At 42.2% G+C, this 27,239-nt stretch overlaps 1 protein-coding gene across 3 annotated transcripts in view; it reads right to left on the reverse strand.

Moving 5' to 3' along the window:
- Rasgrf2 (RAS protein-specific guanine nucleotide-releasing factor 2) overlaps positions 1-27,239 on the reverse strand; it is a 248,075-nt gene that overhangs the window by 133,472 nt on the left and 87,364 nt on the right. For 2 of the 3 annotated variants that reach the window (XM_039101563.2, NM_053721.2), the window contains 10 exon segments: positions 24,553-24,700; positions 22,427-22,516; positions 18,744-18,997; positions 17,064-17,143; positions 16,554-16,747; positions 11,815-11,924; positions 10,977-11,095; positions 5,726-5,886; positions 4,592-4,658; positions 3,871-4,007 (listed from right to left, as the gene is read on the reverse strand). In XM_039101563.2, the coding sequence (XP_038957491.1) occupies positions 3,871-4,007; positions 4,592-4,658; positions 5,726-5,886; positions 10,977-11,095; positions 11,815-11,924; positions 16,554-16,747; positions 17,064-17,143; positions 18,744-18,997; positions 22,427-22,516; positions 24,553-24,700 (1,360 nt within the window). 3 annotated transcript variants of the gene reach the window in all.

Raw genomic sequence — 27,239 nt, forward strand, 5'->3', positions numbered from 1 at the left:
AGGATTTACATTCTCAATGCAGCATTTGAACAAAATTCCTTAGTAATGCTAACATAGGCAGTGTGTAGGAAACACCTGTGGCAAGCATCTTGGTATGCTGCAGGTTGGGAATATTTCTAGTTCATCTTTGTGGCCATGTTTTCCCACACACACAATCAAATATTAAAGAGGACTTTTTCAAGCATGTAGTAGACCCTTCCAGTTAATAATAAATATGTTCAGCTATACTCGTGAGGCCAAACAAACTCCATGAATGTGTATGTGATTTCTCCCATAAAATGAATATGCTTGGGCAAAGCCTGAGTTCAATTGAGATATGGCCATGCAGGCTGTAGGTTGAGCTAAATCAATAACAAAACATTCAGTACCCACTACTTGATGTTCAAACTCCACCCCAAGATTAAAAAGCGTCTCAAGACACTCACTGCCCTAACTGGCTGCAGCAGAACTTCACACAAGACCCCTCCATGCTCTTTGTATGCTTTCTTCAGTTGGCTTCCGGGATGCCACAAAACCTTGACCATCCTTCTACTATCTTTGTGGCTCCTTCTTGGTCATCTCTGCTGTTCCTTCTGGCTTCTTTTTCAGGGCAGGCCCATCTTCTCACACCTATCCACATTCTCCCATGGTGATTTCAACAGTCTCAGCGCCAACTTACAGCACCTGAATGATGTAGATTCTGTACCCAGAATATCTCTCCTAAAGCCCAAGCTCTCATGTGCCCTACTTGCTTGACCCCTCTCAAATATCTATTGGTCTTCACAGACTCAACATATCTGAAAGTAAGCCCACATTCACCCACAAAATCTTGCCCCAGCAGCCTTCCTATCTCAGTTATTGACAAGTCAATTCCTGGGTTTGCTTAGGCCATAAACCCTCATATTCCCTGACTCATTATTTCTTCTCTCTTCCATGATAAAACTCCTCTGCCCTTCCTTCAGAATGAACGCAGAGCAGAAGCCCTGTGCCCAGTCCTATTGCTGCCAGACTGTGTTTAATGCACCTCTCTGGTGACTGTAGGAGCATTCTCCTTTACCTCCCCCCTTTGTGCCAACTGGTTGACCAGCTCAGTCTGCTCTCTCCACAATGCCTGTAGTGACCTTCCAAGGCCTAAATTAAATGCCATAATCTGTGTGCTCAAGTCCCTTAATAGCGTTCATCTGACCTGAAGTACAAATTAAAGCCTTTCCCCTGCCATGGACTGAATCCCGGATCTAGCCCTATGACACCTTACTAGGACCATGCTCTGCCGTCCGGTCACACTGGCTTTCATGGCAGTCCTTAAAACACAGCATCCTTTTGCTTTAGAGTCCTTGTAATCACGGCTTCTTCTTTCTGGAAATCATGTCATCTCATGTACACATGCTATTCCCATTCACTACATTTACTTTTTTTTTTTAAGTGTTTTGTTTTGCTGCTGTGGTGTGTGTGTGTGTGTGTGTGTGTGTGTGTGTGTGTTCTTAAAAAGGAATGTAATCAATATAAGGGAAGTTCTTGTTGCTGTCTCCTTTTTTTCTTATTTTATATCACAGTGGCCTAGAATAGCACTTGGCATAGTAACACTGCATAAATATGTTCTCTGAAAGAATAGAACTGTAAGGTCACATGGTGACAGGCATCATTGAAGACAGTCATTTCCTGTGTTAATTTCATTTCTACCCAAAGAGATATAACTCTCTAGTAATTTTCTTTAACTGTTGATAAAATCTAGCATAATTTTTTTACTAAGGAACAGAGTTGCTATTGCACCTGGAGGAAAAAGGAGGAAGTTGAACACTTTTGCCTTGAACCATAGTCTAGAAAGAAGGTCTCACTTGAATGTCTCTAGCAGGCAAAAATTTAAGACCTATCTGTTTAAAAACCAAGCATGGAATCATTCCTGGGCTCCAGGGGTATTTCCCACATGCCCAAATAGGCACTGTAGGGAAGGTTGGGGATTATGATGATTAACTTGGAATCTTAAGTGCCCTGGTTACACAATAAAAGAAAGATTGAAGCAGCTGGGAAAACATCTGGCTGTTCTTCCTCTTTCCATCTTTCTATACTTTTGGCTTCATGATTCTATCAAATTAAAGGCACTCAGTGAGTTACTTCCTTTCCTGCCCTAAGAATCACTCTTATTACCATATGTCCATATCTGAGTAAGACCTGGCTGCATACAGCAATTCCTCAGTAAATCTTTGAATAACCAATGAATGATCCAGAGTTAAATAAGATTCTTTACAAATTGGAGAGGCTTAGTGTAGTATCAACATAGGTTTGAGGTAGTAAAAGTATTAATTAACCAAGTGATTTTGCTCAAAAAATTATTTAAGATCTCGTGTTTTTATCCATTTGAGAGCTAGAAAAGAGATAGCTTCTCTTCTATTTACCCCCCACCAAAGCAGTCTGAGAGGTAGACAGGTAGCCCATGCAGGGTGTTAAGGACCAAAGGAAGATCTGACTGAGGTCTGAGTACCAGCTCCATGCAGTTGCATGACAAAGGTGGATTTCCTAACCCACAGTTCTGACCTGCACAGTGAAGGAGCCGAAGGCCTGATATTTATGCGGACTTCTGTTCCCATCTTTTGAAAAATTGCTATGAATTCCTCAGAAAAAAAGGAATGTCTTTGCCATTTGCCCTAGTCTTCAAATGACAACTTTTGGATATTAACTAACGATTTTATCTATTAACTAATTAGTTTAGAAATGAGTTCTTGCGTAATTGCATAGGTTGGTCTGGGATTCTTAGATTCAAGCAACCCTCCTGTCTTATTATAACCCTTTCCCCACATTGGTAAATGGAGCCAAAATCCATATGGATCATGAATCAAGTCCAGCTGTGACTGGTTTGACATGCTTCCACGTGACGTCGCTGCCTGGATAAATGCACTGGTTTCCTGCCTGATCCTTGCAGACTCAGGAGGACAAGCCATCCAGCTCCCTAATTTCTTCTATGCGAAATGCAGAAAGTTGTTTCCAGATTTCATCCTAAAGATGATGTCTCCCTTGGCTCTTTACTTTGCAGATTTTTACCACAGCCCTTGATAGCTGCTTCTGTATTCTCTCATCATTTTTCTACATCAGAAATAGACATGCAAAAAATACCATTGGAGTTACTGGAAAAGAAATCACTAGCAGGACAATTTCAACATTGTTCCTGTTGAACAGCTCAGCTCAATAGAGCTGTAGCTAGGATAGAAGGCTTGGGAGCTACAGTGCAATTACATTTTTTAAAATAGTAGAGAACAAAACCTAACATCAGAATTAGGTAAAACAATAAACAGACAGAAAAGGGTCCAAGAGAAGGTGCAGGAAACAGACCCACTTGTTCATTCTCTCAGGCATCCTATAAAAACACTAAACTGGAAGCCATTTGTGTCTGCAGAGGACCTGGTGTAGACCCATCCAGGCCCTGTGCACTCTGCACGTCTCTGTGAGTTCCTAAGAGCCTTGTTCGTGTTGACTCATAGGGCCTTGTATTCTGGGTGTCCTCCAATCCCCTCTGTCTCTTACACTCTTTCTGCCTCCTCTCCTCTTCCCTGAGCCCTGAGGGGAGGGATTGGATAAAGGTAGGCCATTTAGAGCTGAGCGTTCCAAGGTCTCTCACTATCTATCTAACATCTGGCTGTGGGTCTCCATTTGTTCCCATCTGCTGCAGGAGGAAGCTTCTCTGACAATGGCCGAGCAAAGCCCTGATCATATTTACTGTATTTTAAGTTAAATACCAGCAAAGAGAGAACAACAAAATGCTAACAGCCCATCAAACTGAATCAACGGTGCCAGTAAGCTCAGCAATGTAGAGACACACATGATTCTAGAAGTCTTCACTAAATGTTTCTGCCGACCATTCTTTTTTTAAAAAGATCAGAAAATAAATCTGCTCATTACCTGGCTGATGTCGCTCATCCAGGCAGCCTTCTCCTGGCGCGAAGGTGCTAGCAAGACCACAGTGAACGGGGCAGCATCAGGAGGCTCCACGACAATTTTAAAATCCAGATGTCCGAACATGTGACCAGGACCTTTGGCTTCAGCACACACAAACCAAACGATCGCATGTGAGTGCAAGAGACGTGAACAGTGACTCCTCCCATCTGGCCTTACAAACTCGGGACCCACATGCATTTGAGTCCAACCTCTCATTCCAGCACCGTGCTTCCAGGGCATGCAGAAGGAAGGCCTTTCTCATAAGCTGGTGAAGAGCTGGGGGCAGAAGGAACCTCAAAACTAACCTTCCCGGTTGCGTTTATTTTCATTTCTATCATATATAGAAATCCTGATTTAATTCAAACCCCCTTTCTTTCTTTGCCTGCCCATGAAAAGGCTCTATCATGAGGCAAACTCTGCAGAGCATTAGTTCTCACAGACCGTTTATCAAGCTCTCAGGTTAAACAGCAAATTTACCCGGGCATTTCTTCCGCCTCCACAGACAGCCCTTCTTAGCTCTACAAGGTGAAGATCTGGGGTTGGGGATTTAGCTCAGTGGTAGAGCGCTTGCCTAGCAAGCGCAAGGCCCTGGGTTCGGTCCCCAGCTCCGGAAAAAAAAAAGATGAAGATCTACAGAAGTTTACTATTTTATTCCAACTGTTCCGAGAGATGGGATATCACCTACTGTCATCATCACTTGTGTCCGGCTCCTCGATCAACGTACACTGAATGAGGGAGAGAACCCCACCTGTCTGGAACCAAATGGATTAGAGATTAGAGAAGTTCTGCTTTGTAAACTTGACATTCAGGTTGCCATGGGGATGGCAGCTCTGCCTCATAAATAATTTCCCACGGAGTTCAAAACTAAACAGAACAAATACATTAAAATCATTTAACTTTAGTGAGATTCTCCCCACTCTCCCATTCTTGCCCTCGTTGTTGATAAAATTTATTAAACCCATTTATGGGAGACTAGATGGGTCCACAGTGACTTCACGGAACAAGCACAGCCAAGCTCAACCATGAGCTGGCCTTAGAAAGTAGAAGGCCATTGTCATGGGGTGAGTAATACCTTAAAAATTGGTTTTATACTTTACGTACCGTGTGTGTGTGTGTGTGTGTGTGTGTGTGTGTGTGTGTGTGTGTGTGTGCATGCACAAGGCAATGCTACTTCACATGTGAGTGGGAAGAAACTGCTGAGAATCAGTTCTCTCCTACCATGTGAGCTCTAGGAATTGAATTCAAAATATAGGGCTTGGTGACAGGATCCTTTATCTGCCGAGCCATTTATCACATAAATAACAAGTGGGCAAACTTTTCCTATGAAAGGTCAGATAGGAAACATTCGGGGGTCTTTGGGTCACATCATTCCTATCCTGACTACTCAGATATGAGATTTTAGTGTGAAAGAAGCCACGGGCATGAGTGGTTGTGTGCACATAGAATGTTATCAGTAAGAACAGGTATTGAGCTTTAAGCTTACTGCTCCTGACACACAGTGAAATAAAATGGCAGTTGCCAAATATTTCACCAGTACACTGCAGTGACTGGACAGGGTTTCTATGGCCCGGTAGTTGTCGAGTAATAATTTTTCCTAGATTTTGATTTTAAAAATACATCTTTACGATGAAGCACACTTAAAATAAATTCCTATTGCCTTGAATCCAAATGACGACAAAACGATTGCCAGAGCTCTTAGGCGCACACCACCTCTCCCTGTGTGTTCATACACAACTGGCACTGGGAACTCAGACTCAAACTAACCTCAGTGTCTCTTCAGTGCTGAGAAGACAAATGAAATCACCATGAAGGCTCATACCTTGAGCAAATGAAGCTTTCCTCCTGAACTTCGGGTACAGATCAGAAAGTGCTTCGTGAATAAGAAACATTGTCTCTCGCCTTCCTTTTTCAAAGACAGGGAGCCCAGGCGGACTTTACTGAGTTTCCCCCTCTCCACAGAAGGTACTTGGATAAGAGAACCTGGTGATTACAAAAGTGAAGAACAGTGAGAAATTAAAATTCTGGTGAGGACCATGCCCTTGGCAACAAACACAAGGATCTGCTTCTCGAAATACCAAGGACATATTTGCTGTGCCACTGGAACAAACGAATCTTCTCTACTCTAGCCGAGGAAAGAGTGTATTGTATTTTAAGGGACAAACTGTTCCTAGCATTGTTATGAAACAATTTTGACTTGACTCTTCATCTGTAAAGTGGAAAATAACTTTGAAAAAATAATACGTCAGATCGAATTCAAAGCATTGATGCCATTTATGATCTGATTGAGTATGATTATGGAAGGGTCGTATAGAGCAGAGCTCTGAATTCTTTTTTCTTTTTCGGAGCTGGGGACCGAACCCAGGGCCTTGCGGTTGCTAGGCAAGCACTCTACCACTGAGCTAAATCCCCAACCCCGATTGAGTATGATTATAGATTGAATAATTATAGATACTGTGATAGTTTGATCAAAGTAAGTAGAACTTATCCTTCCTGAGGCAAACAAAATAAAAAGGTATATTAATAGTTTACATTGCATGTTAAAAATAGATGATGTGATACATGTATACTAGAAAAGTTCATAAATTATGTAATTTGATGCAATTTAATTAAGGACTATATTAAAGGAAATCTACTTAAAACTATATCTAAATTAGCTGTGAAACAATGAACCCCATTCTGTACAACTAATACATACTAATAAAAGAGAAAGGGAAAAGTATGATTAGGATGCATTTGTGAAACGTAAATAGAGAGTAAGCCACATTGAAAGGAGAAGTGTGAGAGATGCCCAGACTTCCACAGCATTTATATGGTACCGGAGACTGCCTCTAACCACGTGCAGTCTACACACTAGTAGAATCATCCCCATCTGAAAAGGAAATTCCAGACTTTTAAATATCAACCACAAAGTACCAAGATTACTGCAAACACCTTTGTTCTAACTTCTGAAATCACTACAGCCAGTAATATCTGTTTATTCTATCACCCTGTGCAGCCCAACACAGGCTTTCCTGAGCTCACAAGAGCCACAAAGTACATAGTCCATCCTTAAATATTATTAGCGGTATCACCCAGAGAAACAACCTTATTTTTCCTTCATGTTTTCTGAGTTTCTTAGTTTTTTTTTTAAAGTGAGCACAGATTAGTTCTATAAGTGAAGAAAATACTTGTTTTTATATAAAAAATGAATACCCAAGACAATAAAACTATGTGAGTCACAAAACCCACAAGATTAATATTAATATATAAGTGTTCTAAATCGTATCTTTCCGTTAACAGAGCTGGGAAGGCATGCAGGACCCAAGACTCCGTGTCCTGATCTCACATCATCTATTTAGGTGAGTGATTAAGTGGGATACATGACAGACAGAAAGTAGGTAGTGATGCTGGGCTTAAAGAATAGCAAGGAAGCAGTCCTGGGGGAGGGAGTGGGAGCGGGAACAAAGGGCCAGGGGAAGGCTCGACTCCAGGGAAGGGTTGGACAAGAGTAACTGAAGGAGGAGAGGTGGGCGGGAACAAGATGACAGACAGCTCATGTGGCAAAGATTTAAATTGGAGAAGGAGAGGAGGTGTGGAGAATGCAGAAGGCAGGAAGGTTAGAAAGCGTATGAGCAAGTAATTGCAGCAAAAGGTTGGAGCTCATGGGACTTGGGAGATGGAGTTAAACCCCTTCTGCATTTTACAAATGGGGAAACTGAAGCTTGAGTTTAAGTAACTCTCATAAGGTCACACATAGGTTCATGGCACAGTCAGACAATGCAGTAGATTGAACAATATCAAAACTGGATGTTGCAAGCAACTGGAGGGACTAGGACAAGAATGGTGTCACCTGCACCCCAGGCTGTCCAACTCATAAGGTCAGGTTGGTCAAGGCTGAATGGAATGGGGACACCAGTGTCCCGGTGGACAAATGGGGGTCACAAGTCCATTTTCAGAAAAGCCGTAACCAAGTCAGTGAAAACTCTATAATAGCGTGTTCCTGGGCACATTTAAAAGCAATTTAAGTAATTTTGTAAGTCAGAAATTACAAAATTTATGGTTAGCACATCTATTAGCAATTATTGTGAATTTCAGCTTTGAGGTTTAAAAGAAAGTTTCCTTGGCAACCACACACTGATATGTTAAACTCTAACCATTCACCGAACAGGAGACTATCTGCATTAGATAAGGACAGAAATCTATTCAACTAAATTAAAAGCGAAGGACCTCAAGACACTTTGGTTTGTGAAATAGAATGCTTGAAATGTGTCCTAAGTTGTTTCTGCCACCTTTTATCGTTTGTTTGACATATTTCAACATGGCCATGTGACTTCCAGAAAAGATTCCTCTCTAGTTAATGCAAATTAGACAGATAATTGGTATTACAGAAATGATACTGCATCCTCTTTACCAGACCACTACTGTGCCTCTGTCCTTAGCATCCCAAATCCTGGGTATCTAACAATTGAGGTCAACTGTGGAAGACTTCTTATCCTTCCACCATTAATGCCCATGGAATGACTTCTAAGACTGGCCAATGTCTCTGTTCTGAACTCTGCTCACCAGTGAATGTATGAATAGTATCTTTTAGGCTTTGAGTTTAGTATCTGAGATAGTAAAGCTATCATGCTCTCTGCTCTACTCTAAGGTCCTTACTGAGGACCTGGGGGACTTGTTTTTCTTGGAAATCATATAAAGTTGAAAGCTGTGTATAAGTGCAAATACCCATATACTGAAATAAACATTACATCACCCATTGGAGCAATCAATAAAAATACTAGAACACCAGTAGTCAATTTAGTAAGGAATAAAAACCCTTTTAGTTTGATGAATAATACTTTTTAAAAATGTGTTTTGTGGGTGTTAAAAATATTTAGTAAAAGTGCTAATGGAGAAATTAAAGAAAAACAGTGCAAATTTTCCCAATTATCATCAATTACTATCTAGCTTCAGATGAAGTTCTAATGTTTAGAAACAGCCTTTATTGAATAACCCCTAAAGACACAGCAAGACTTCAATAAAGCAACTGATTACACTGTCCTTATCACCATAGTAACATCCAGGGCAGTTGTGGCTGACCCTGCCTTAGCTCTGTTATAAGTGACATAAAACAGAATAGGTAACATTCAGACATGGCTCCAAGGGAGAAGCAGGATATGACTTTCACTTTTAAAGGTGTAATAAAAAATGTGACTTATTCAATGCATGTGACCCTCAAACATGTTTCATTACTTGTGCATGCATGTGTGTGTGTGTGGTGTGTGTGTGTGTGTGTGTGTGTGTGTGTGTGTGTGTGTGTGTAAGTATGTATGTATGTATGTGGGGGGGTCAGACTCAAAGAAATCTAAGTTTTATAAATACATTGTGTGCTTGTGGATAATAATGCTGCTCAATCAAAAGTATGTCGAGAAATTGTAGGTAAGTTACAGGAAGGTTTCCATCCATTATTAGATCTAAAGTACACATTAATTATGAGACACTTTTAGAGAATCCCAAATAGAAGAAAAATATAAAATAAATAGCTTACAATCACAACTTCAATCAATAAGCTATTCTGTCTACCTGAATGCCCCCTTTCCCAGTGACTTCAACACTAGACAAGGTGAAGCATAAGAAGTCTGGAATGCTGCCTTTCAGACCTTGCTGTTCCTGGGAGAGGGAGGCATGCAGACAGATGCCTTTGCACAAAAGCACAGAATCCCTGATGCATGGGCAAACTTCCTTGGAAACAGAGCGGCTAGTCAGCTCAAGACTTCTTCTCTGACCTGAGCTTGCTAGGTCAAGTAGACCTTTCATAGGCACAAAAGAAGAGTAGAGCTGTCCCACTCCCAGGAAGAAGACTGCACCGTTGAAGGCACAGGCAGGTAATATACCATGAGGCAGGAAGTCAGCCATCATGGCGGCAATGTCTGCACAGAGCAGTAGGACAGGAATTGGAAAGGCCTGGTGATGTCAATATTGTATTCAATCTGCTATTACCTTAAGAAAGGTTAGTATATAATGCAAAAAAATGGAAAAGGAATAATTTCTAAAATATGCTTCCCAACTTTAGCATATTTGTAGTGTCTCTCCTTGAAAATAAATAACAGAAAACAGAATGGCGTGTGCTAAACTTTTCAAGTATGCCAAGCAAAAAATTATAATAATGTGGATTGCATAATGTCTTATTTGATGAGGTAAAACATATTTTAAGTAGCAAATTATGGAAGCAAACAGTAATAGCTTCAAATGATGTTGGCACACCATGGCCAGAAGCAGCATTAATGATTAATTCAAGTTCGAAATTTAGGTTTCAATCCATACTAATTTCAAAACTATAAAGATATGCAGCAGGCCATATTGATTGCTCAGACCCAGCACATAGAGCATGCTCTCCTCCCCTAAGACGTCTAAGCACTGGGAAGCATCTTGGGGTGCGGCTAACTTCTTGTTCTTTGAAATAAGAGCTGAGGAGGGATATGCATTGTCAGTCAGTTCCTTCTCCAAGGTTTGTGACACGACCTCATCTCTTCAAAAGATTAATTAATCAGGTGTTGCCCCTCACAACACACACGGAATCCCTACACCGTCTCCAAAGCCTAGCAGTCACCACTCCATCTGGTAACTGGAGTTACCGATTGGATCGTACCATATCACATGACATCACGTGACACTGACTGGGGCGTGCGGATGAGAAAAAGAAACGAGAGTCCGCTGTTTGCACTTTGGATATTGTCCCTGCTCTTATGTGCAAGAGTTTTGAGGAATGCCAGTTTCTCCAGAGCCTTTCCCTGGATATCATCACTGCCCTTTCAATTGGCCAGACCGACCTGTCCTCCTTGGAGTTGTAGAGAATGTCCGGTCCACTGAGGAGGAGAGTCCAACCAGAGTGTGATTTACTGTGGCACTCGTGATTTACTATTATTGTGTTGCTGTTTTTCATGGCCCCTGAAAAGAAATAGCACAGAGGTGGGGCTCAACCACAGCCTTGGTCAAGGCCACAGCGGTGTCCTGCACACAGGCCTGCTCCAGAACGTGTCCCTGGATCTGCCAGAGATACCGTGACAGACACACAGATCTCGTAAGTGGAGGGCCTGATCAGTAGGTCTTACCTTGTCGGATGAAAGTTTGACTGGTGTCTAGCAAAATGTCGCAGCCCTCCACGATCATCCTCTCAATGGCGAGATTTTTCCGTATGTTTTCGGTGTCACTGACTTCGTCGTGCATCACTCTGTCAGACACAATGGAGACAGGAGAGGGGAGGAGACAGTTGTTACTGCTCTAACAGATAGGGAAGGAGAGCTACCTGAGACGCCGGTAGGAACATGAATGGATCTAGCTGAGACAGTACCATAAGATGGACCTCTAGGCTTCAGCCAGTCACAACCCAAAGCAAAGCCATACTGTGTGAACTCATCGCAAAGGGTAAGTGGACCAGCCATCAGCGAGTGGCAATGATTGCTTTGGACGCAACAGGAAAGAGCCCAGCATTCCACAGATGGCTCCCTTCCTGAACATTGAAGTGTCATTCCTTGAGGGCACTAAGTTAGAGGTGGCTGCACCACTGTCCCCTTTAATCTGAAGAGCATTAATGACAACCTGCCTGTTCTCCAGCTTCTTGACAAATTTGAATACAAAATGCAGCAGAAAGTCATTTTTCTATTTCGATGCAAACAAGGCACAGAGAACATTTGCAAACTTAACCACAACATTCCTGATCTCAACTATAGAAATTCACGTGCTATGAGAACTTTCCAAAGACATTTTTTTCTTGACAAAAATGAACATGCATGGTAATTCAGAACCATCTCTTTCACTCCATGATTAAACAAGATTGTTGGATCTATCATTCGCTTCCTCTCCCTTGAAACCTGCATTACCCTGGTTCCCACAGGAGGATTCCATGCTCTCAACCCGACTCTGAACCCTTTCCACAAGTTCTCCACATACCTGGACAGTTCCTCCAGCTTTGACTTAGCGAACTCCAGACTTTTCCTCTCCACGTGTTCATGGGGGGTGTGAGCCAGGAGTTCGTGCAGCGTGATGATATACCTGGGGATCTAAACACATCCATTGGTGAGTGGAAACAAGGGGCCATCTCTACAGGGTCACCCTCCACAAGTAGCTCATCCCTACCCCTATAATTCTGATGGTTTTACTGATTTTTAAAGGAATTCGTAAGCATGAGTCATGCTTCAAGCCTCATACACCAAGGAAGTCTAAACCAAAAAATGCAAGGGAAGTTGGTCATAAAGGGAAAAACCTAGTATAGAGGAGCCATTGTTTAAGTTTGTACACAACCATGCATGTTTGAATCAAGGTCTCTTCAGACCGAGTAACAGGGAAACAAACATGGCTGTCCTGGGCCACTTGAATCTAAAGGCATTCTGTCTGTTTGTATGCTTGTTTAAAAATTGACCGCCCTGACAATGCTCTCTTCAACAACTGGAGTCCAGAGGGATATCCTGATCCTGTTCTGTCACACTTCACCCTCTAGCAGTGAAAATGTTGGTGGACTCAGCTGTTTATTTGTATTCCCATTACAGTTTCTGTAAACGGCAAAACTCCACCAACCACATGAGACATCTAGTAAGCCAGAGGAAGAGGTTTAACTCAAGTTACAGAGACTCAACAAACCGTTCTCCATTTTGTGCTCACAAAATAGCCTCTTGGAAAACAGGGAGTTAGGTTGAAGAAGAGTATGTGAACACCATTTTCTGTGGACCTGGGAGAGCTCTGAGCTTTGTGGACATGGCCACTGCTCCAGCTAAGCAACTTCTCCACTTGGCAAGCAAGGAAATAAAGTCCAAGGAGGTCCAGTAACTTATCTAAGGCGGACCTCCCTGGAAGTGGCAGGACCAGTTTAGATCTCCCCTGGAATCTAGGGTTTCCATCTGCACTTGAAAGAACCTCTGAGAACAGGACAGAGAAGCAGCTCCCCAGAGCTCTGTGTGGAGGCCTTCCCTTCTGCCCTTAGAGGTGGTGGTGCTATCTATGGACAAGTTCATCACTTGTGTGACCATCATAGGAGCTATTTTCTGGTCACTCGCAAGTGCCTCCTTTTGTGCATTCACACAGACAACAGCCTGTGTAGTCAGCACAGGCACTGACTACAGCTCAGTAGTTGAATCTGGGTCTTAGGAAACACAGGCAGATGCCTTCATCGGAGGATAGGAAATATAATAATTCTCACTGTACAATGGACAAAGGAAGATTTCTGCCTCTGTTCTATAAACCTCTCACCAAAGCATCCTTTAATACTAGTCTGAGTGGAAAAGACTCCCGGGATCTAGGTGCTTATTAAAAGGCCTTTTGTTAGCACAATCCCACCATGGTTAAAACCATGGTGAAAGTCCTTCCACAGAAAATCAAGCAATCAACACCTAATATGCCCATTTTGTCTTAGCAAGAGTCAGGAGTGGGAGGGCCTCACTACTTACTATGCACTGAAACCCCACAAAACTATGTTTAGTAGATAGCTTCATGCTCCTCCTCCATCAACTTAAATCTATTTTAAAGAGTTCTCTGGCTAAGGTTCAAGTGAATGGAGCTGAATTCAGTCACTGGCCCCTTCTACTCTCTGCTACGGGAACAAATAAATGCTGGCTCTCGATGAACGTAGGCGAAAGAGGCCCTGCTAAGAAGAGACTGCAAAGAACTTGTCAAGAGCTCGCCGCAGTTCCCAAGACGCATCAAACAGCAGCTATTGAAACGAATCCTATTTCTACTTTCAGTAAAGGAACAAATCCCCGTCACGTTATAGACTTTAATCTGCTTGCTCTCCTGTTCTAGCTAATAGCTGGATGGAACAGAGAGTGATTACTTCTTGGAGTGCATCTCGTAACATGGTTCTTGGAGCAGATGTTACAACTGGCTTACCTATGGCCTTTCAACACATGCACATTCAAATACGCAGGCGAGCACCAGAAGACAGCTTGAATAGTACCACTGAACCACCATGTTTGCTAAATAAAAAATTTAATGGCTCTGTTGCTTCTATAACAAATTGCTTGGTAGCAACAGGACTTACTAGGTCTGACTAGTATCATCCCAATTCTACAATCTCTCCTCATTTTGATAGTTCAAGGCAGCAACTGACTTAATGAAAAAACCCAAAATGTCAGGGATAGAGACCAGAAGCAGAGCGTTTGTTTCTTATATGTGAGATCATGGGCTAAGTCCCCATTACAAAAGGGGGGGCATAAAAATGTCACTCTGTCACCTGCTCTCTTCCATCATCAAAAGCTACAGGCTAAAAGCTCCCAAATCTAATACCCTCTGGTCCTCCCTCTGTCCCAGCACCTGTCTCTGCCTCCATATTTAAGCCCATGAAAATGTTTGGGCCAAAGGTTCTCAGGCAGCATAAAGAAGAGTCGCGTCTTCCACTGTCGCCAGGGCATGAGTGTGGGTCTAGCACAACAAGGAACAAAGTCAAGGCTTGAAAGGACTACTGCAGTTCAGTGTATGCAAGGAAAGAAGCTACGTCCCAGATCCTCTGAGGGAGCAAACACCATCATGGCTACTTCATCCAGTAGACAAGGAACACTAGGACTGGACAAGCCCAGTTTAAAAAAAAAACTTTTAAGTTTCTGGAAAAAGTATTTCTAATTGTTTTAGATGGTTTCTCCTTGGTGAGACCCCAAGAGAAGAAGCCCAAGGACAGACTCCAAGAAAACCATGGCCCATGGTCTTCTGTTCTTGGATTATTCAAAAACAATTTTTTTCATCCATTCATCTCCTGAAATTGGAGTAATTCTGGCTGAATTCTACAAGTTTCAAGATACTTCCAGAGAAATGGGCCTCAGGAACTTAAGCTTTGGGCCACCTCACCGTGGAAGAAGGCAAAGATCCTCAGTATCTGATCCCTCAACAAAGTTTTAGGGTTTAGAACTACCACAGTCTGGGGCTGAGGATGAAGTTCTAGATAACGCTAGAGTCCTTACAATGTGGTGTGGTTACCCAACCTGAACTGCTCACCTGTGTCAGAGACCTGAAGCTCTATGAGATAAGCAGAGCTCAGCTGTCCCTGAGCACTGGGACAGCTTCAATGAGAGAGAAGGCTAAGTAAGACAACAGGTCTCACCAAGACTGCAGGCTCCAAGCTCTTCTCGGACATGATTGGAATGATTCCAAGTGAATCAAGTGCTTAGTCATGTCTAATGGACTTAAACTCTGCAGGATGAAGGACGGGGAGGATGGTGGAACGTTCCTCCAAGGCTCTGCATTCAACTACACTGGGGTGCCCTGTCCATAGCGCAGGTAAAGTTCTGCCATTTAAAACCCAATAGGATCATGCCTTGGAGAGTTAAAAGGCACATGGAAGAAATGTTTGAGTACTGGGAGCTTCATGAGCCTTTAACTCTGTGTCCACCTGATCTGGATGCAGTTTGGCACTGAATCCTAACCTAGAGGTCACATCTGAAAATGCAAATAGATTCACAGAACAGAAATCTATCTGTGGAGCACTTCACTGCCACTAAAACCTGAAATCCCTACCTACAGAGTAAAATAAAAGCTTGTCTTCTTAGGAAATATCTCCTTAGAGAGGGAAAGAATTCAAGCAAAATAGCTCAATGTCATATATATTAAAATTAATATATATGTATATATACATATATATATTAAGTTTCACTACACTTAAGTTTTTTCAAATGCAGCCTTTTGGTTTTTAAAATTCTTACTGAACTACCACCGCCACTTCCAAGGTTCCAAACAGTACTGACAAACCTTAAGACAAACAATTACGGACCACAGAAATGTTTTTTTCCTCTCTGAGGCTCCAAAATGGTTATCCGGGGTCAAGCTGCCGGCCGAGAGAACAAAGTGCCCCACAGTGACTTAACACACGTGATCAGGAGAATCACTTTAACACATGACAATTTGGAGGCCTCCCCAAAGGCCCCATAAATTCCACAACAGGAACACTCAATGCCTTTCCAAGAGATCAGAATTCACAATTTTCAAAAGAACAGGCAACTCCAAGCACATTTGAGAGGCACTTCAAGAAAGCCCTGAAGGCAGGAAAGAGCACACAGGTGCTTCATACTGGGGGCCTCCATAGTCCCCAAGAGAGAACATCAGGGTACAGTCTGCTTTAAGAAGGGCCACATGACCAGGCCCCCACAACCTCCGGGTCTAGTCAGAGCCTTCTGGCTTTGGGATCTCATAACCTGCAGGATTAAGAAAGCCTTGTTTTGTTCTCCAAAGCACAAGCCAAAAGAAACCCAACAGTAATCCTGCTGCACTCAGGGAGGAAGGGTTGAAAAGAGAGAGAGAGACTTCCCAGCAGCCACTCCAGTCCCCTGAGAACCCTTTGCATAACCAGCATAAACCAGTGTATCTGCACAGAATCCTATTTCTGTGGGCCTAATAATATTTTTAAACATGCTGGAGGTGGAGACTCCATGAAAGAGGTCTGTGTGGAATCATTCTATAAAGAGAATTTGCTGCTTTAAAAAAATCATTCCTGAATTATTTGCCTCAAAACATGCCTGCTTTCTGGACTGGAGAAGTAGCTCATGGGTAGAGTGCTTGCTTACTGTGCTCAAAGCCCTAGTTTCCATCCCTAGCACTAGGAAAATGCCAAAACATTCAGTTTCTTATGTACACAGGACAAACAATTGATGGCATAGAGTTGGTAGCACTGAGCTAGAACCAAGGACTTAGAAGATGCATCACAAGTGATTTACCTGAAACATTGGGTAAGTCAAGAATGTCTCCAGCATCCTTCCCTCACAGGCAGGGTTGCCTTCATACTGCTTTAAGAGCTTGTCAAAATCTCTATTTTGCTTACAGTTGGCAAGTACTTGGAGGCTGTACTGATGATTACGCACAAATTCTTGATAAATGTTGAGCATAGGCAGCAAAATATCAAAGAGATCAGCTGGAAAAGAGAAGGACGCATGGCAATTTTTCCTTGTGCTTAGTGAGTTACAGTAACAAGTACCTCCCAGCACCACGTGGCTCAGGGCCCTAGTTGTCCTGCCTAGGGTACAAATGGGGTAGAATTTTGCCCTGCAGAATAATGTGACTTCAGCCCCACATTACCTATGACAGACCAAGGAAAAGCATCAGCGGCTAACTATTGAGATGTGGCCTTGTAAAGCAAGATGGATTCCCAGTGTCTGAGTTTCAACAGTGAAGCTTCATAGTCAAGGCTGAATAACAATAAGAATCTATGTCCTTAAAGAGTGACTTACCTAAAACCAAAGTGGGCCAATTTGCCAGCCTTGCCTTTAGACCTTGATGGAATATTTCATGAAGAAACATGATTGTTTCACTATAAAAAAAATAGAAAAACAATACTGTTTAGTAGCATAAGGTATTTGTTCTGTGAGGAGCCCATATGCTTATACATGACAAACTGGCCTCATAGGCCCTCCAAAACTATGTACTCCCCAATAGCATGGACCACGTGCCTGCCTCCTGCAGCAATTTCTCGTTTAGCCTCAGAAACCCAAAGGAAACAAAGATGGACCCCAAAGTCAAACAGTTAGGAAGCTCCTAATTGGCTTCTGGATAATATTTGTGGTCCTATGCTCTTAAATTCAACATTTTCAGGAGAGCTTTACTCCCCTGGCCCTTCCGACAAATTCTAAGCAAAGGAGTTTCCTCTATTAAGAGGGACTGCTCTTTGCTACATTGCAACCTAGCAAACAGATACATTCACCTCCCTATGTCGGTGCCTGAGTTAGAAAACAGGCGAAACAAATGTTGTACCTAATTAGGAGCAATACATTTTCTTACGTCTAAGCTCTGCTGAAATCCCGGATAATTGGCCCAACTGGGCTTCCTTTCAGGACTAGGAAATCTACACTGTAGTCGGGACATCAAACATGGTGTAGGGCCACCCACTGAAAGTACACCCCTTCCCTTCTCCACCTAGGACCAGGGGCCATAAACAGTGGCGGGTCTGCATGAAGAGCTGCCATCTCGGCTTCCAATCAAGAGGTAAACAGTGCTCGCCTGGCCGCTCGCCTGGCCGCTCGCCTGGCCGGGCTCCATCTACATTAAGCAGTCCTGGGGAAGCAACTCATCTGGGCTGCCTAAAACCAAGGGCCACATGGGTGGATGCCTGCCATCAGAGGGTGCCGGTCACAGTCTTACCCACACCATCATCTACCTGTGCTTGGATAACTGTGGTCAAAATGCTAACTGCACTGCCTGAGGGAGATTGAGGGAGAGCAACTTCAAAGAACTCTCACACACACACACCCCAACACGGTTTTGACTTTTGAATCATGTCAGTATATTGCCTACTTGAAAACAAATAAATAATCAGAATTTCAGTAAACACCAATCCTGCTTTTCTCCACTTCTTCCTTTGTCTTATTTTTCTCCACAACATTGGTCACCAGATAATCTACTACAGAATTTAATTTATATACTGCCCATTTCTGTTCTCACATCAGAATATAAATGTCATGAAGACAGGGATTTTTCTGCTTTGTCCCCTAATTTATCCTCAACAAAAAGGTCACCGCAAATACTTACTGCAGAAATAAATTCAACAAGGACTCTTGGGACATCTTAGTTTCTATGCTTCTTAAAAGGCTTCTGTATAAATTGCACATAAAGACCCATCAATCACTCAGTCTCTTTCGGCTTGCGAGAGAGAGTTTCTTCCACACATGCACGCTCCAACACAGTGACAAGAACGCAAATGTCAAACAGAGTTACAAACTGAGAAAATGAGCCATCAAGATTGTAGAGAAATGCAAATGCAGACTAACAATCCATTCGAGGATCCCTTCCTTACTCCTAACATGAGAACCACAAGGATGGATCTGTGAGACCTAATCTTTTCAGACTACAGGAGGGACATTTTCAAAAAGTACTAATGGGCTCTTCCCAGACTACTCATTTATGCAAAGACAAACCTGTTGAGGAAAATGCTGCTGACATCATCATGGCTAATGGGGGGCTTCTTGGAGCTGGCTGCCATGCGCAGAGGCCTGAGGAAACCGTTCACCAGGATGTAGAGCTGGTGCACATATTCTGACTCGGCCTCCACCATCGTGAAGACAATCTGGTTCCTCTTCCTCATGCTCTCAGCATGGGGGGAACAAATGTAGTCCTGAACGATGGTCTTCCACTTCCTCCTGCACAGCCACCCTCTCATGAAGCTCTGAACCTACACAGCGAGGAAGGGAAGGAACCCGGAGATGGGAGATGAGACCAGCTTTATACCTGAAACCGGATGCAAGAAGCAAGCGCATACCTAATGAAGCATATAAATGCCACCCTTAAGATGATGCACTGATACATTCGTCAGTACAATGAGCAATGACAAGTTGTCCCCAAATAACAGGCAAAAAATGATTTTAAACACTTTATCTTTTTCTGAGACATTTACAAATGTCTTCAGTAGTTTAAATGCATTAGGCTTATTTATGCAGAATATTCTATTAGCTAATAATATTTCAAAACTTAGCTAATATATTTAAATAATAATTAAAGGTTTGTTTTTAATAAAGAGTCATATATATGTATACACATATACATATATATGTATTTGTGGTTAAAAGGTAATATAAAATTTACTATCTTAATACTTTTTTAAGTGCAAAAGATTGGGGGCTGGAGAGATGGCTCAGTGGTTAAGTGCAAAAGATTGACCCCAGGATTTTACACATGCTAGGCAAATGTTCTACAATTGAGCTACATGCCCAGACCCACCTTTTAGAAAATGATTTATTGTTTGTTTGTATGTGCATGTGTGAGTTTATATATGTACATCATGTATGTGCAGGAGCCCACAGAAACCAAAAGATGGCCATGTCTCCCATGGAACTGGAGTTGCAAAGGTTTGTGAGCCAGCATGTGGGTGCTGGGACCCAATCCTGGTCCTCTACAGGAGTAGTAAGAGCTCTTCACTACTGAGTCAGCAGCGCTCCAGCCCCATTTAATGACTTCCATCTACACAGTTCAGTAGTGTTGGGGATTCATAGTTTTGATTTTTCAACAATTTGCAAGATCTCTATTCTATCATATTGAAACTCGACCTGTTAATGAACAACACCATAGATACTTCTCTCCAGTATACTTTCTGCTTCTGTGAATGTAACTATTTTAGAAACATTGTTTACATGGATTCTTCAACTAGAAACATTGTTTACATGGACTCTTCTGCTAGAAACATTGTTTACATGGACTCTTCCGCTATTGTCTTTCTATCCCTGACTAATTTCATTTAATACAATGTCTCCAAGGTTTACCCGCTGAAGCATGGGCCAGGATTTCTGTGCTTTCTAAGGGTGATACCACATTATACGTTTATCCTATTCATCTCTGGTGAGCATTATGGTTGCTCCCACCATTGGCTGCTATGAATAGTAATGCTATGCACACGGCTATGCCAATATCTTCTCAAGATGCATGTCATTTCTTCTAAAATACACCCAGAAATGGAATTGCTGAAAAATGCAGTATTGAATTTCACCGAGGTGTCTACCATTTTACAATCCACATCACACTGTTGTCCCAGTTTCTCCATATCCTTGCCTAAATGTGTCGTTTTCTTCCTGGTTTTGTTTACAGTAGCTGTCCTAATGAGCACAAGGTTCTGGCTCATTGTGGTTTTGATTTGTACTTCTCCAGTGATTGGTGACCTTTCCATGTGTGTGCTGGCCATTGGTGAAACATCTTTGAATAGGGATCTATTCAAGTACTTTGTCCATTTTAAACCAGCTGGTTTTATTTGTTGATGCTACATTTTGTTTTGCTTTGCTTCTTTGATTGAGCCTAAAAAGTAAGTGTTGAGATCAGCTGGTCCAGTCACTCCTGTGAATGAGTAATCTGAGGTTTCAGTTAAGCCACGCAGCTGGGAACTTGGCAAGCAGAGCCACTGTCCTTTTACAGGAAGTTGTAAGAGTTCCTTAAACTCTCGGCGCCACATGGGCAAGACATATGCTAGCCATTTGCGATGACGAACAATGTAAAATAATAATTTAATATTAAATTCTCTTTTATAGAAACCTCATATAGCCCTTAAAATCAATTTAAGTTTTCTGGCCATGGTGGGGAAAGAGGCACATCTGGGAAAGTGCACTGGATTGTGTGTTTTTACTAGTCAGCAAACATTGGCCTAATATCTCTCAAACGTTCCAGGCACCCAAAGCTCTTCCGATTAACCAGCAGGGTGAACTCAAACTCCAATCCTCTGTTTCCTCAGAATGGACCCCAAAAAAGAAGTCCTCTATAAATATAAAAATGACAGGATAAGTAATTAGGAGGTGGCACTTTAGAGATGACAGATTCAGCAAGGAGGCATATCCTGTGGATATGAATCACAGATTCATAAAAGCTTTAATTTCCTACCTGATCCCCTGAATACAACTATTATCTGGTTAACATTGCTGTTTGTATCTCTTTCATGAATGTGACAGATAGCATGCATTTAATTTCGCCACACTTAAGACGTTGCCATATGCCTTCTTACATAGAACCAGTATCAGTGTCCATATGGTTATTAAGGTTGCTATGCTTGACCAAGAGAAATCAAGCACATTTCACATTCCAATAGAATCGTGTGAAGTTCTGTGCATACTATTTTGAGAATTCTAAAGAACATTTTTTTTGGTGAATTATGAGCAATTTTGAGTTGTATTCTCTTAAAGCTAAAAGGCTACATTTCACCAAGATTAGAGGAGATCAGTGGTTGATTTGGAAACATTGTTTCCCATATATATTTACTTGCTTTGGGACACACACACACACACACACACACACACACACACACACACACACACAAATAAAGTTAATTTTGGAGTCTATTACCTAGTTCAAAAACAAGTTTAAAGTTGCTTCTTCAGAAAAATCATAAAGGTTCAAAACTGTGTGTTTTTCTTTTATTATTCCCTTATTTAACAGATGTAGCTTTGGAAGATGCAACACAATTAAAATTTGTGTTGAATAAAATCTTTCATTTTGGCAGCTGTTCCCTGATAAACAATAAGTAGCTGCTTATTAATTTACTAACAGATCAGCTCCTACATCAAGGCTGAAAATTGGATATTATTAATATCCTTGCTTACATGTAATAGCATATTTAAAAAAAAACAGCAGCATTAGTCTTGGAACACAGTGTCATAAACCAGGTTCAAATAAATGCTAATTTATTTGACATAATGCTAAGAAATAAGTTTCATTTTACTTTTTTTTCATGAAAATTAAAATTGTTCAACTCAACCCAAAGAATCTATTCCAAATTCTGAGCAACATATGGTTAAAGTTTTGTTATAACTAGCAGGGAATAATTATTTATTATAGAAATAAAATTTCTTCCCAACTATGAATGTGACAAAAACAGGAGTTTCAACTGTACTGGTTACCCAACAGAGAACACTACTGTCTCAATATGCATTTGTGGTGTTATTCCCTGGGTCCAAAAGTCTAGAACTAGAAAGAAATCTCAGGCTGAAATTTTCCAGACCAGCATGAATTCCAATGAAGGGACAGTGTAAGGGCCATTACCAGAAACATAAACATCAAGGCAGTTCCCAGCTCAGGGACACAAGCAGACAAGTGGTCCTCATGCCCCCAGAAGCCTCCTGTCCCCTACCTTCTTGATCTTCTTGATGTCTGGATCCTCCTCCTCTTGATGGGTATGATACGGGCGCATCCGTTCCTTGGTCTTATTAAGAGCAACAATCTGAAACACAAGATGGGTCCAGTTCAGGATTTGGTGAATGGTGGCATACTATCAAGCTACAGAAGTTCTGCCTTTGAAGTCATCTGGATATCTTCATTGAATGTCCCCTCTCCTCATCTGGCACTATGATGCAGGGACCACGAGTTTTACTCCAAGCCTGGGGTTTCAAGTACTGACCTGAGGTCTGTCTGCCTTAGGAGAAATACTAGCCCAGAACTTAGTCCTGACAGACCAGGCCAGGGTCTCCTCAGGACCTTGTGTGAAGGCAGCTGCCATGAAGCACTGTGGCTGCTAAAGACAGAGATACTCAATTTAAAGCTCTTGTCATAAGCTTGTGGTCTTTGCTTATCCCAGTCTTTATGGTAGCTACCATGGCAATCTCAGAGCCTTGAGGTTGGTTGAAGCCAGCTGAAAAGGACTACTTGGAAGAAACAGAAAAGATTGTAATAAGTTGGGTCTTTTCATGTACAGTCATGTGACCTATAAGGGAAATTCAAGACCAACTGGCTTCTTGCCTTTACAGTAGTTCAATACTCTAGTTCAGCCACAATTATGGTTTACACAGGCCTAAGAATGTAAACAGAATCATTGAGAAGCCAATACTGAAAAGGTCTGAAGATCATAAGTGTCCCTGCAGTGACCTGTCTTTATCTTGTTCCCCAAACCAGATACATTCTATTTCCATTCTGTAGGAAAGATGGGAAGATAACGGAATAGGAAATACTTTCTCTCAGGCAGCCACAAAAGAAGTACCTGTCATGGACAGCTTCTCACTGCTCTTTACATTCCGACTAAAGCAGAACACTGTGCAGACGGAGAAGCACACACAAGTAAATATTGGGGAGCACCGCTTGGTGCTGAGTTCCTCTCGTGGCATAAATACCAACCTGCTTCACTCAGTAGACAAACATCTGGTGTACTGGGGCAAAGAAAGAACACGATAATTTTGTTTTAAATTACAGTGCCTGATATAGTCTCTTAAACTGCGGGTTTGTTAAGTTTGCTGTGGCTGTTTGCACTGTCTCAGCTCTCAGGTTGCACAGAGGAAGCTGACATACCTAATGATACAGTGAACACACACTTGGCAACTCGTCATCCCTACAGGAGTTCTCATGTCTATACGAGAGCCAGACATGCTGAGCTCCGTATGGTAGATGTCCCCGGAAACGGGAGGTAATGACTACACAGGAGTCACACTGAGCCTCGGGAGTTGTGAGAGGATGACAAAGAAAATGTCCGCACAGTAAAAACAGCAAGGAAGTTCTTGAAGGTAAGGAGCCCAACAACAAGGATTCATGACAGCCACCTTTGGTTGTCCCAAGTCCTTCTTTGGTTAAAAGAGACACTCATGCATCTGGGGTTAGAACGGAGAGGATGATATGGTCTCTACATTTGTCCTCCATTTTTCTGTTACCGCAGTGAATACCCACAGCACAGTCTGAAACCTGGGGCAGAAGGAGGACCCAGGCACACAGCACCATGGCTATAGGTTTAAGGACCAGCTACACTACCACTTAACATTACTCTGGGGCTCACCGGAAGTGCACACTAAGGGACAGGGACCAAAGGAGAGACAGAAATGCCTTACAGTCAATCAGTATCATCTTGTTTATCCTAAATGTGCTTTTCAAAGTTCTGCAAGGGGAAAAGCTAGAAGCCTTTAGATTAAAAATAAGTGAATGTTTCTGAATTCTTTTCTGGTTCTTCCTTGGTTATCATTCTAGTTTTCGCTTATCCTATGGCAGAATCACGGTTATTACCCTAAGAGTCTAACTGGAAAACTTCTGATCTGAGGACGGACATTAGGGTCACAAATAACAACAGAAGATGCCATGTTTGTCATGGTGGTATGTTATAGCAGTATATTTATCTAACTCTGAAGAGCAGACAATGAATTCATGTCTAGATCAGCAGCCACGTATCTGTTGATGGCAGAAGAACTCAGCATGAGACCAAATCTTTCTCCCAATTGATTATGCAACAGATAATCATGAGGAAGACGAAACAGTACGACAGAATCTTCGACTGGGAAATACCTCTGATTTAAGTCTTTCAATTTCGGTATCTTGATCTTCGAGTTGATGTCGGAGTTGGTTAGCAGCAATTTTTTCTGTCTCCACAATCTGAACTAGATGAATGTACTTTTGCATTAACACTTCCCTCTCAATCAAAATGTCTGCGTAACTTAAGAGAAAATCACACAGTTAGTCACTGAACTCTATCAGAGTTTCACACAGCACAGCACACACACATGTAGAGAGGGACACATGCACATTGTTTGGCTAATTCTACCTGACACACTAACCTGTATCATATGACTGGCATCTCCACAATATAGAATTTCAATATTATCATTTTACATGTTCCCTAAGAATCTATTTAATGCTGGCTGTTACCCACAATTTTAACATGACCGTGTGAAAAAAATAATTGCAAAGGAATTCTGAAATCTTTTAATATGAAAGTAGTGTGTCTTCTTTAAGGAGGAGACCAGAGTGTTTTAGTCAATGCCATAAGTCTTCCAGGATGGTACTCAAGATATTTCACATGGGGGAACATTGGCCAGCGAAATTGAACGTCTACCAACCAGAATGGGTGTTGCAACCTTGAGAACAAGGGCTGTTCAGGAAGAACTATTCTGACTCTCCTGGAGACCACTGGCTCTGTGGGACTCTTTATGGGGCACAACCACCCACTACTCTGTTCCAAAGGTGAGCAGAAGCCATATATGTGATTTAAAAAGTGTTAAACTGTTGAAGTTTGGTATTTGTTATGTACTGTAATGCTAAATACCAGACCCCAAGGCCTGGTTGCCCCCAGGGGTAAGAGAATCATCACATACACAAAATAGTGCTATTTGACCTTGCTCCTTAGTTTAGAAGTATTGGTTAAATAAAGATGCCTTCAGCCTATAGCTGGGCAGAAGACAGATTGGGCTTTCGGTTCCTGGACTTGGGGTCTGAAGAGAGACCATGAAGAGCGTAGTAGGCAGGGAAAGAGAAGATACCATTGGGTAAGTAAATCATGAAAATTTGGCCATGCAGGCTGACCAGTTGGAGTTAAGCACAGCCCAGCTGGAACATGGCAAGTTATGTCTCTGGGTTATTGATAGAGAAGTAGACATAATAGCTTAAAGGGCAGGTATCCGTCCAGCTCATTAAAGACCTATCATAAATGTAAAAGTCATGTGCCTTTTATCTGAGAACTGAAAGAACAAAGGTCAGGTAGAAACCGCTGATTGAGAATAAATATTAACTACATTAAATTCCTCAGATCCTGACTCCAGCTGCTTCACCCATATCTATTTCTTTAGTTAAGCATGGTAAAGAGAAAAATCTGCTCTTCGTCTAGGCCGACAATGCGATATTGAGGTGCCCAGGATATGAGGTGATGTCAAGGCACCTGGAGTATAACAGCGCTGAGGTGCCTGGCCTGGCATATCATGCCACGCCATGGCGTCTGGAATATAGCACGGTGCTGAGGTATCTGGAATATGCTGCAGTGCCCAGATGCCTGAGTACCTTGCAGTGCTAAGCCACCTAGGATTTTGCTTCAGATCCTCTTGCACCATTAGCATGATAAGATGCATGCTCCTTCCTCTCTCCATAGAACCTTTTCTCAGTGGCATGATAACGGCTATGATTAATAACAGACACTACTTGCTAGGTGTACAAGATGTATCATACATTTCCTCATCGCATGCGAGAGGTGGAATTTAGGATCCCAATTGTTAGAGGAAGAATTCGGTTCTCAGACTGTGTTTGGCCCCAGGTCAGACAGCTAGAAGTGGTAGCATTAGGACCAAGTCAAAGTCTATGTGACCTGAGTCCATGTTAGTGACCACAAGCCAAACTGCCTCTCAGGGGAGAAGTAGCACCAGGCTCTTTGGAGGCATCTGTCAAACCTTCAGGCTGTTTGCCTTGTCTTTGGGACCTTGGCCCACTGATGCCACATTTGTATCCCAAAACTTCCCTCAAGTTCGTGGTGAACCAACTTAAGAAGATACGCCTGTTGCAAACTATGCCAACTAGAATCTCTCTTCCTAGACTCTTACTCTGTTTCCTATAAATGAGATGATATGGACCTGGAAACTCAGGTTGCCATTGTTGGGCAGCCCTGTTTGACTACCCCTTCCCAAAGCAGTCATAGCCAGACTGAAGACAGAAAGAAAAGCCTAGGCAGATATTCAGAAGAGCAAACACAAAACAAGCAGAACGTCTGAAACAGAAAAGTGTCGGTTACTGGGGTTCCTACAGGCTTTCATATCGTGTGAGTAAGATTTCACTCTGGAATTCAAAGAGATAACTAGTTTCCTTCTAGGAAATACTCTTCCTCGCCCAACCACTTTAAAATAGCATTGCATTCCTTAAAACTAAGAAGTCTTAGGGCCGTGGTAAAGTCACAACTGTAGGTGTGTCACCTGACACATCAGAATGATATCAGGAGTGCTAGAATCTTGGTGGGGATTCCAAGTTAGCAGCATTCTCAAGTCACCTGCTCTAAGAAATCACCCTTGGAGCTTAGAGAGAAGGGCTATGCGCCCGTGAGAGAATGGAAAGAGGAAAGAAGAGGGAGGGCTCTTCCTAAGTGTTTACAAATGCACTAGATCAACGTTAGGGAGCAGAATAGTGTTTTGTTTTCTGTTTTAATAAAACGAAAGGAATGAAAAGGACATGCAAAGCCCAGGCCAAGATTCGGGGCTGGGCTCCTGTGAACTCAAGGC

The sequence above is a fragment of the Rattus norvegicus genome, chromosome 2 (assembly GCF_036323735.1).
Source record: "Rattus norvegicus strain BN/NHsdMcwi chromosome 2, GRCr8, whole genome shotgun sequence".
NCBI classification, from domain to species: domain Eukaryota; kingdom Metazoa; phylum Chordata; class Mammalia; order Rodentia; family Muridae; genus Rattus; species Rattus norvegicus.